General features: G+C 43.3%; 1 protein-coding gene across 2 annotated transcripts in view; it reads right to left on the bottom strand.

The window, feature by feature from the left end:
• RNFT1 (ring finger protein, transmembrane 1) overlaps positions 1 to 12,065 on the bottom strand; it is a 76,775-nt gene that overhangs the window by 41,486 nt on the left and 23,224 nt on the right. For both annotated transcript variants that reach the window (XM_073615260.1, XM_073615259.1), the window contains exon 3: positions 4,756 to 4,832. In XM_073615260.1, coding sequence (XP_073471361.1) covers positions 4,756 to 4,832 — 77 coding nt within the window. The remainder of the gene's footprint in view (positions 1 to 4,755; positions 4,833 to 12,065) is intronic.

Here is a 12,065-nt window from a genome sequence, read left to right as displayed (position 1 = left end):
TAACTGCACAGGGTTCCAAATACACAAGGTCCAGTGCCAAAAAGGTCATTACAGACAAAGCCCAGCCAAAATCCGACTTCCTCACAGCGGGGCCTGGGTATTGTACATCTAGGTGTCGAGCCGCTAGAATGGATCCAAAGGAATGACTCTTGATCCCTGCTGGAATCACTTGAGAATAGGGCCAAAGTATGCAGAGTGTTCAGTGACCATCACCTTCAAGACAGTGGTGAAAAAACTGAGGACTCAATAGGAGGAGTTATGTAGGGGAGGACTTCCTGTCTGTCCAGTGTCTATTCACCTACAGGTGGAGCGTTATGGTGGAGGTAGTCATGATTTATAGCCTGTTCTGTTTCCCGTGATGTTTGAAAAATAAATCCATTTATTGTAACTCACTTCACCAACATTTTCAGTTTAAAAGTTATCAGGTATCAGGGTCTTTAAAGAGGAAGTAAACCCTGGTGGGTTTTTCTTCCTCCCTGCAAAAGTAAAGGCATTTTGTGCTGGTATGCATAGCATACCAGCACATTAGGTGACATTTACCTGCAAATGTATCACCGCTGCAGGCCACAGCCATCTTCGCCCGTCTTCCTAACGGGGCTGTGGACTCCGGCTGTGTGACGTCATTCCTGCGCATGGGAGAAGCCGGTCACGGCACATGCTCCTGAAGAAACGGCATGGGCAGCCGTTCCTTCAGAGTGAATGTGCTGATGACATTGGCGCAGTATACAGTAGGCATCTCCTAAACGGCACACGTTTAGGAGATATTTACAGTACCCATAGGTAAGCCTAGAATAAGGCTTGCCTACAGGTACAACTGACACAGGGAGGTTTACAGCCTCTTTAAAGTGGAACTAAAGGCGGAAATACTGGTCTACAGTTGTCCCGAGTGGATAGAGCAGGATGATGTCTCACTGGGAAGTCATCCATCCCTGCACACTGGCACCATGCCGGAAATGTTAATGGACCTGTGCATGTGCAGCTCAGTATACATTCTGCAGAGGATTGCGAACAGACAGGCAAGTTTATTTTTGCCATTCGTTCCACTTTATCGCTGTAATGTCTACTTAACAGGAGCAGCGAGTCAGATTATGATAAAACTTAAATTTATAAATTCCTCCCTCTTCTGCTCTAATTGTGACAATATAAAACCTGCAGATGACCATTTCATAATTGTACATTTGTTTTCAGTGAAACTATCTACAGTGGCAAATCTCTTTCAAACTTGTGCAAAAAATAAATAAAAGTTAACATAAGCAGTCTAATTTACATAATAAATTCCCCTCTCTGTCAAAGTGGATCAGATGTATGAAGCGTTGTACAACATTTTATACATATGAAAGATCACCAGTGCTCATTACCGTAAAAAGGGGTTCCAAAGCTAAAATGTTTTTTACCTTAATGCATTCCCTGTATTGAGTTAAACATTTTACCACTGACTGTGCTGTCGCCACCCCTGTCCCCTAATAACTTATCCGAGCCCCCTCTTGATCCAGCATGGTGCATGGCTGCATCTCTTCCGTCCCCTCCTCCTGGTTTCACAGGAGCAGGAGACACAGGCAGCAGTGCGAGTGTTTGACTGCTGCTGCAGTCAAATCCTACGAGAAGGGAACCGGGTCGAGCCTCACACAGCTTGCTATGGAGGCACATGCAGAAGAAGAGGAGAGGACAGCGTCAGCAGGGGAACCCAGAAGAGGAGGTATGGGGTTGCTCGGTTCGATACCATTGCACAGAGCAGGTAAGTATACCATGTTTATTATTTTAAATAAAAAAAAAAAAAAATATAGACCTTAGGTAGACCTTAGAAACTCTAAATATAGAAATAAATATTTTATATATATTGCGTCATTGTGGACATCTACAAAGGACGCCCTCTGTAGAAGTCCGCAATGGCGAAACCGGTCAGGGCGTGACCACCACCACATCTCGGTAGTGACGATGTGCGCTCCACCGCCCTGCATTGCCGACCCGGAAGTATCCACAACTATCTGCAAGGAGGTGCTGGATGTATCCTGGACGGCTGAGTATGGTGATATCGCCCTTTGTGCCACTAATTTTCCTTTGCTTGTGATTTTAACCTTTGAAGTACGCAGTTTACTAAGGGGTCTGCTTTTATATGGGGGGTTTTTGTCTGAAATATACGAGATTATGCTATGTGCCGACTTTCTTGTATTTTTATGACATAACTCTGGAGCCCTTGTACTGGTGGACCTTGTTGGTGACGTGGACTCAGAATTTGAGAGGCTGTGTATTCTACCATAAACGCTGATTTATTTTGTGACTCTGGTGAGTTTGACCCCCTGCGGGGGGGGGGGGGTGGGGGTGGGGGGTGGGGGGGTGCTGCACAAGGTGGAATCTGCTCATATTTATGGTGATAGGTGCACGTTTCGACAACCCACATACTACAATCAAATTCGTTTTGCTTTGTCTGCTTTACCATCTATTGCCTATAGACTGTTCTTTGTGGGGAAGACCACATACTGTGATATTGCAAAGGATTTTTTTTTGGGGGAAGATGGTAGTTGCGCTGTGATGAAGGGGGGGGAGGGGAGGGAAGCTACAAAGATGGCTAAAGTGGCAAAGTGAACTAAAAAAGCAGAAACGGGCCAATGCATGAATAGATCCTACATGCTAAAAGAACATGGTGGGGATGCAGTGCAGTGCAACGTAGCTGATCAACATGACATGTTGCGGGCAGACAAAGCCTAATATATAAAGGTAATCGTGAAACAGTGACTGCTTGAATATAGCAAAACAAAAATGCATATACCAACACAAATAGGGTGAATAATGACACAATGCAAAAAAAAAAAAAAAAAATATATATATATATATATATATATATATATATATATATATATATATATATATATATATATATATATATATATATATATATATATATATATATATATATAATGCAAGAAAAATATATGTGGGCTAGTGCCCCATTAGCAAAAACGTGCCAGATCCTGGTGAACTACAAGTGACAAATCCTTAGGACAAACATGAATATTAGTTCTATCATCCAGTCCAAAAAGCAAAAACACGTGATGAGAAGCACAAAACAAGTCCAATCGTGAAGGGAGGGGGGATCTTCAGTGAGGACACATCCGTGTTTGCAAGCCGCTTACCTTACAGCTGTAAGGTGTACAGCCTGTGTTGCAAATGACCCGCAGGTGTAGACGTTCCGTGTATACATGCAGTGACAATGATGAACATGCCAAGCGAAATATAAAAAATAAAAAGTATACAGCATATAAAATAACTCTGCAACGACCACAGTGGAGGGGGGGCAAGACACACACAGGGGGAGGTTGCACTCACTTTCATGAAGTGAGTGTGGGCATCAATCCACGAGCGCCGAGCTCGTATGCCTCCAGGAGTGTCACCAATCTGGAATCTGTCCCCGTGCCTGGAAACTGGAATATGTCCCCGTGCCTCTCTCCTCAGTGTTCGTCAGGTAGAGTAGTGATGTACAGTGTGAGGGGGAAAGAGACGCACATAGCGTGATCCCATATAAAAGGTATATTTATTTAATAAAACAAGTCCAATCAACTTACATTTAAAACAATGCTGCAGTGTGTAGTAACTACGAGCGCCGAGCTCGTCTCCTGTTGTTTGTGACAAGTAAGTTGATTGGACTTGTTTTATTACCCCCCCCACCCGACAGCGCAGGAGTTTCCACTTTCACAAAGGATTTTTTTTTGTTTTATGTAATTTTATTTAGCGCTGTTTTAGTATTTTAATATTTCAGTGTTGATACTGCTTATTTTTATACTACTGTTTATCACTGTTTTACTCCTTTTTAAAAGCTGCTTATTATCCTTTAAATACTGAGACTGTTCCTTAGCACAATTTTTTCTTATTTTTTTTATTTCTGCTGCTGAGATTTGTGGGATTGATCTGGCGCTGAGCAGGTGCTGCATATAGGCCTTTCTTGCAACTTTTTTTTTTTTCTATAATATATATATATATATATATATATATATATATATATATATATATATATATATATATATATATATATATATATATATATATATATATATATATATACACACACACACACACACACACATACACACACACAGGGGAACACCATCACATACTTAAAAAAACATCTGAGAAATTAAAAATTTCAAACAAAAGTACATAATACATAAATTATCAGCAGCAAACTATTGTTATTTTCTACTTTACTAGATCTGTTAGCTTGTCTGCTTGGGTTTTTCTTTTTGTTTGTGGGAAAAAAAAAATAGAAAATGTGTTTAGATTTTCCAAAAGCCATTTCATAATTATTCTACCACACCAGTATAGCTGGCCATAGACGATTTGAATCTCGGCCAGGACCAGTAGAGATTCGAACCATGTACTGTATGTACCTAATCAATCAACTTGGGTATAACCAACCTGTCAAATTTTACATACGATTATTGCAAGCAGCTATTGTAGCCGCCATCAGTAATCATTCTGTTCTCCCGGTGGGGACGGCTTCCCCACTGGGAGAACACAACGGCTCCGTGGGAGGGATTCCTCCATCAACACTGACTGTGTTGATGGAGGAATTGAGCGATTTTCTTTACTGCAACCATTCCGCCAATGGCCAGTTTATGTATATCACAAGATTTTGGAGGTCTGTCAGAAAAACAACAAAGGAAAAAGTTGTGAACTTGAATGGCTTGGAAACTTCTTTACAAATAGACCCTCGTTTGACTGTTATCAGTAGAAATGATACTCAAATGTATGCTTACTTACTCTTAGAAAAACCTGATTTACAATGCATTTGTTTGCATAGAGAAAAGTTGTTAGAAGACCAATTCCAACAGAAATGCCTATTAAAAAAATAAAATAAAAGCAGTTAACACACAAAAATATGATAAACTAATGTTAAGAAAAATAACAAAAAAAAAACTTAAAAAGTATAAACTTACTACAGTGTGAAAGAAAACAAAAAAAAAAAAAAAAAAAAGATAGCATAACGTAGATCCAAACCCAATCCACATACTGCCATATGATCTTTAACAAGTTATGTAATTTCAAAAGTTGTTTATAATCTTTTTAAGGCCTCTTGTACACGCTGTTTGAACATCAGCATTTCTGGACATATTTCTGGCAGCTATTTTTGGAGTTTTTGTGCATATCTGCAGCCGCGTATTAGAGTGTATTAGCATGTATTAGCATGTATATGGGGGGGGGGGGGGGGGGGTGGGGGGGGGGGGGTGAAAAAAAAAAATCACTTGGTAAAAAAAACAAAAACAAAAAAAAAACAAAAAAAACCCAAGATACAGTGAAGATACCTCTGTGATTTCCAGAAGGGGTTTGGCTATCAAGTCATGTTTTGCGCAGGGGTCTAATACTTATTTCACTAATTAAAATGCAAATCAATTTATAAAATTTTTGAAATGTGTTTTTCTGGATATTTTCGTTGTTTTTCTGTTTCTCACTGTTAAAATAAACCTACATATACAATTAAAGACTGATCATTTCTTTGTCAGTGGGAAAACGTACAAAATCAGTAGGGGGATCAAATACTTTTTTCCCTCACTGTTACACAGCCCTTCAGCAAATGAAAATGTAATCAGGATTTATATAATGGTGATACTCCCGCGCTGCTAATTACCTAATTAGACAGAGAGAAAAAAACAAAACAAAACAGAGCCTACTGTGGCAAGCACCTGGTCGGCTGATCCTAGCAGATAGTGATATAATTGGGTAACGGTGATGCTGCGCTGTGGGCTAACTAATAATATCTAAGAGAAAATATAAAGTGCAAAAAATACTAATGAGCCTAATACAAAACACAGTCAGATCATATAATAAAGTGCATGCGCAAATGAATCATCCCAAAAAACAGAGACACATATTAAAGCTGTGAGAGTGCAAAACATACAGTGCCTGTACATAAATAAAAAGTGACAGTAGTGATAAAATGAATCCAAAAGATAATGAACATCCGAAAGAGCACCCATAGTTTGGGTGATCGATAATAAACTATATATAGCAAATCTCAAATCGGCCAATGTAGCAATGCAAAAATTCCACAAAACAGTGTCCAAAGTGAATATTGAGTGATGATTCCCTTCACCGTGGATGGTGCAGAAAAAACGGCCGTTGTCTAGCCAATCCAAGATGTGGTGGCACCTAAATGTGCACTAGCCCTTCACCTTACTGCTGTAAGGTTACAGCATAACTTGAATCTGATGCTTGAAAAAAAAAACAAACAACATAGGGTCTCCAATCGATCCCTCAAGTGGTAAGCACACCGGTGCCTTTATATCACCTCTCCAGTATTCCAACATGCCTCAGGGTGGATATGGCCTCCTTTCAAGTGTGGTACACTCGGGACAGATATGGATAAAGGAAAGATCCCAGATAGTATAATATGGTTTTGACTGGCTTTTATTAAAAAATACATATATACAAAAACACTCACATTTGAATGACACACATCTGAGGAGACAAGTGGAAAAGAGGGGGAAGGAAAAAGACATGAGGATCAAAAACTGGAGTGGGAGTATTTTAAATATATATGCTCAAAAAAAAAAAAAAAAAAAAAAAAACCCATCAAAGTAGAAGTACTGTGCTCGAGATACTCTCAGTGAATACCTTATGGGTCATAGTGTAAAAAAGAACCAAACTCCAGGAACGCTGATGCAGAGTGCACAAAGGGTGCTGTCAGAGGTACTGTCCACCAATGAATGGGGGTGATTTATGTGCACCCAGCATGACCACCAGGTCCCCTCCAGCGTCACGCTGGCGTGGCACAACAGTAGAGGCAACTCAGCCGGGCGCCAGAGTGACTCCCCACGTGTCAGTCAAGTAAAAACAAACGCTTGCGCAGCTGGATGCCCAGTTAGGATGTCACGCGCACGGTGCAAAGGCGTGGCGCTGATGTGCAAAGGTAACGCCCACCCGATCTCCTGCATCTAACGGAAATGGAGGAGAGGGGAAGCGCCCACCGCAGCTCTCGGGCATCAGCACACAGCCCCACCCACTGGCTACAGGGCACACAGAATTGCATCAGCTCAATGAGGTGACAGCAGTTGGTGACAACAATGTGTGTGTAAATAAGAAGTATGCTCTGTGAATGTCATATGTACAATCCGACTGATTAGGGTCAGCCGATGAATAATGATGTGGTCCCTAGCCACATAGCACACCTCCATCCCTATTAATATATGACAAAGAGGGAGGGAATAAATTGGGCTGATTCATAGGCTTGAAGGCAGTCTGTGACATAAGCCTATGAATCAGACGTAGCTAGGCTCCTGATTTTTCAGGCCACCTCTGATCTGCACAGAAGCGGTACCAGACATATGCCCGTTGTAAGAGCGTTATATAGGCATATAAATGTATTTATCTGATTTCACTAAATACCTTTCAAAAGACGGGGAGACAATATTGCATTCAATTTTATTATATATTTTTTATTTTACTATTATGTTTAAGTGTGCTAGCTTTAACTGTAAGTATATATGCTATCCTTTGTGTCTTTAGTGTCACCAGGGGGTTATGTCAGTCTGTTATATATGCTATCCTTTGTGTCTTAATATCACCAGGGGGTTATGTCAGTCTGTTTAGTTTGTTTGTATACATTCATATATAAATAATAAAAAATAAATAAAAATACCTAGATCAAGGTTTGATCTAGGTCAGTGCCAGGGTTAGTATTTGGGTCAAAGCTCAAGGTCAGGTCAGTATATTTTTTTTTTTGTAATCTTTATTTTTATTTTATATAATAAAAAGAACATACAAACATATAGTCTATGGTCATTCTTACCATATTACATTGCATTTCTTCCAGTACAGACTGAGATGTTTATACAAAAACAAAATGTAGAACAAATTATAAAACGTAGGAATAAGGGAGGGAGGGGGAAGGGGGTGAGGGATTAAATCATCTCCAAACTGTATTACACTGTTAAACAGTCATACTGAGTCCTAAAAGGGGGTCCTGCCGTAACAGCCTTGGCCGGACCCATCTTTCTTAGCCCTCCATTTTAGTACTGGAGGGAGGGGTCTCGTTTTTGATTCAAGGCCCTAACATGCCCACTGGGCGGATTCCCCGGAAGGGGGGGGCCACAGGCCTCCAACTAACCTTCACCTAAGGGAAGCGCCCCACGGGCATCCCATTGGGCCAATGCAGTCACAGAGGTGCCTATGTCACCAGGCGGAGCCCCTGACAATACGTCTATACAAGTAACGACTCTAACATTTAATAAAGAAGATACAAAACTTATCCGTAGTCACTAGCGACGCATAGAGTCTCATATGAGCCTTCAACTATAGACCTTGTGAACCATGCATTAGGAAAGAACAAGTTTACACCTTGCGCAATCAATAGGGCAGTGAGACATTCCATTCAGGCACGCACGTCACCACAAACAGGCCTCCTTAGCTTCAAGGAGGGCTCTGCCAACTCCAACAGCGCAACATCCAGGCTAGAGGACACAGGATTAGTGTCGATGGTGAATCTCCGCCACTGAGCCCAAATACTATCAAAGCACTCACTACTATCTTTGCACCTCGCCACCCACTCCTCCACCTCTCTGATATCATCCACCTTCTGTAGCCATTCTTTTAAGGTAGGAACCTGTGGACGCTTCCAATAGAGAGGTACAAGCCTTTTAGCGGCATTTAATAGATGAGGAAGGGCGCTTTTTTTATAATGGCTTAGAGGGAGGGTGGGCAGGTGCAAGAAGAAATGCTCAGGAGAGAACGGGATCTCAATCTGCAGGGCATTTTTAATGGTAGTCTGTACTTCTGTCCAGAAAGGCCTAATTACTGGGCATTCCCACCATACATGAAGAAGGGTGCCTTTCTGACCGCAACCTCGCCAGCGGTCAGAAACCGAGGAGTAGATACGTGCTATGACAGCTGGTACTCCGTACCAGCGAGTTAGAAGCTTGTAGTTAGTTTCCTGCGTTCTAGACTCTATGGAGCTAGAGTGTGCTAGTTTATACATGTGTAGACGTTGTTCTGGCGTGAACTCCATCCCTAGGTCTCGTTCCCATTCCCTTATGAAAGCCGGCTTACCAGCGGTGGAAACTGAGCCTAGTAGCCTATATAACTCAGAAATCAAATGGGGAGTTGGCTCTTCTTCTATGAAAAGACTTTCTAGTGTGGTGATAGTGTCTAGCCCTCTCATCGGGGTCCCCTCTGTTGCAATAAAGTGTTGGAGTTGCTGGTGCCTCCACCAGTCCATGGGGAATCTGCCGTGGCTATTCCGCAAGGCGTCTAGGGGTATTAGCTTGCCCTTATCCACAAATTTGCCGTAACTATAATTGCCGTCTGTAACCCAAGTACCGAAAAAGGTCCTCTGCTCCCCAGGAGGGAACCACCTATATCCCCCCAGCGGTGCCAATGGGGAGCCCGGGGGCACCAAAACATACAGAGCATTTGTGCGGCCCCAGACCCGCAGGATGTGAGTGGTTAGCGGTGAGGACGTCTGTGAGAGTCCTCTGTGTTCACGGGGTAGCCAGGGTGCATATGACAAGTCCCGGCCTGCTAAGATCTTTTCCAAGGAGACCCACATTTTTGAACCCCCGTGCTGACGCCAGTTAAGGATATGTTGGATCGCAATGGCTCTATAGTATCGTCGTATATCCGGAAGACCCAAGCCTCCCATTTCCTTGGCCTTCTGTAGTAAAGACACTGCCAATCTTGGCTTTTTACCATGCCAAATGAAATTAATCATCAGGCTTTGAAGCTGGGCAAAGAAGCTCCTGGGGAGGGGAACTGGCAGCATCTGTAAATAAAAGAGCACCCAAGGAAGGATGTTCATCTTGAGTATGCTAAGTTTGCCCAGCCATGTGAAGGAGGTCTTGGTCCAGTTCTGTAAGTCTCTACGCACCATGCTCAAAAGGGTGGGGAAATTAGCCGAGTAAATAGTGTCAAATCGATTTGTAAGTTGGATACCCAAGTACTTAATAGACGTTTTAGCCCAGCTAAATGGGAAAGGTAATGGGCAGAATTTCGGATTTCGAAAAGTTTATTTTAAAAGTTTGACACATGACCGAAAATTTTTAGTTCCCTCATAAGGTTTGGCAGTGACACCAAGGGCTGGGTCAAATGAAAGAGCATGTCGTCGGCATAGGCCGACAGTTTGTGTTCCGTAGACCCTACCGTCACCCCTCTAATATCGGCGTTTGCCCGTATTGTTCGAAGCAGAGGCTCCATAGCCAGAGCGAACAGTAGGGGGGAGAGGGGGCACCCCTGCCTCTTGCCATTCCGTATGGGGAATCCCAAGGATAGATGGCCATTTACTTTGGCCTTCGCGCTGGGGGTCGAGTAAAGCGCCATGATCCATCTGAGCATATGAGGGCCCAGTCCCCAAGCCTCCAGAACCGCCTTAAGGTATGACCAATCTATCCTGTCAAAAGCCTTTTCGGCATCCGTGGACAGAATAAGGTAGGGGGTGGAATTCTTATGGGAACATGCCCATTGTATGAGCTGCATGGCCCGGATCGAATTGTCCCTAGCTTCTCTACCTGAAATAAATCCCATTTGATCGGGGTGAATAAAGGAGGGCAAGACGTGTTTAAGTCGATTTGCCATAATCTTAGCAAAAATTTTTATATCGACGTTAAGTAGTGATATTGGTCGATAGCTTTGTGGGAGAGTGGGGTCCTTGCCCTCCTTCGGCAGCACAGTGATGTGGGCCAGTAAAGCCTCAGGGGGAATCTGGTGGTTTGTGGCTAAAGAGTTGAAATACCTGCACATATGGTTTTGTAGCAGGGGAAGAAACTTTGCATAGTACGCTTTGGAGTATCCATCCGGGCCAGGGCTCTTCCCATTAGGTAGGGCCTTCACTGTTGAAATAATCTCCTGAGGGGAGACGGGGTATTTATGTGAAAGGTGGCGTAGTTGTCTGCGCGCGCGACGGTCAAGGAGGCGAGAAAACAACTCCCTCAGTTCAGTCAGCCGTTCGCGGGCGTTAGCATCCCCCTGACGTTTGTGTTTAAGTTCCTCTTCCTGCAAAGCTGTCAGCACCCACTTGAAGTCAATCTGTCTTTCCCTTTTAAGTTTGGAACCCAGGGAGATCAATTCACCCCTGAGTACCGCCTTATGGCTTTCCCACACCACTCCATCTGCCATATCCTCGGACACATTCTCTGCAAAATAATATGTAATGGTCTCAGAGACCTTAGCTACCACCGAGGCATCGTCCAGTAGGTTTTCGTTAAGCCTCCACGACCAGGCCCTCCGTGTTTCATCTGGAACCCGTAACACGGCCCATACTGGAGCATGATCTGAAATAGTGATATTGCCTATTTCAGCTGACTGCAGCAACTCAAGGGTGTCATGATCCACACACATAAGGTCTATGCGTGTATAAACGTCATGCACCCCCGAGTAGTAGCTGTAGTCCCTCTCCGATGCATGAAGAGCTCTCCACGTGTCTATAAGGAAGCTATTTTGCAGAGACTTGCGAAAATGCTTGAGGAAGGCTTGGGAGTGAGTGGGGCGGCTACGGGATGTGTCAACGAGCGGATCTGGGCTCACGTTAAAATCCCCTCCAAGAATTAGGTGTCCCTCCCTGAATTTGTTCAACTTATCTAGCACAGAATCAATAAAGGAGAGTTGTTGGGCATTGGGTGCGTAGAGAGTCGCAAATGTAAATTTTGTGTTGGCCAAGACCCCCTTCACGAAGGACGTATCTGCCCTGCGAGTCAACCTGACTCTCCGAAAGTTGGAATGGGCATGACTTATGGAATGCAATGGCTGTACCTCGTGATTTGGCCACCGGGGAGTTGCTAAAGAACCATTGGGTGTATAGATGTGTGGGTATCTTTGGGAGGGACTGTTCCCTGAAGTGAGTCTCCTGCAGGAAAACCACCTGGGCCCCCAGTCTCTTTAGCTCCAGCCATAGCCTGTTGCGCTTATGTGGAGAGCAGAGCCCCCTGACATTGTAGGACAGTACCTTTAGTGACGGCGTACCTGACTTGGATGATAGCTGATCGGTCACACCTCCTCTGGTTCCCCTGTGCATGGTTCAGTCAAAAGGCAACCTGAAGATCAAAGCAATAAACGGTTGGCTTTAGAAAGTGATCTAAGACACAAAA

Source organism: Aquarana catesbeiana, linkage group LG02 (assembly GCF_042186555.1).
Source record: "Aquarana catesbeiana isolate 2022-GZ linkage group LG02, ASM4218655v1, whole genome shotgun sequence".
Taxonomy (NCBI): Eukaryota; Metazoa; Chordata; class Amphibia; order Anura; family Ranidae; genus Aquarana; species Aquarana catesbeiana.
The sequence above is the reverse complement of the archived record's forward strand: the minus strand, read 5'-3'. Positions and strand labels throughout refer to the sequence as shown.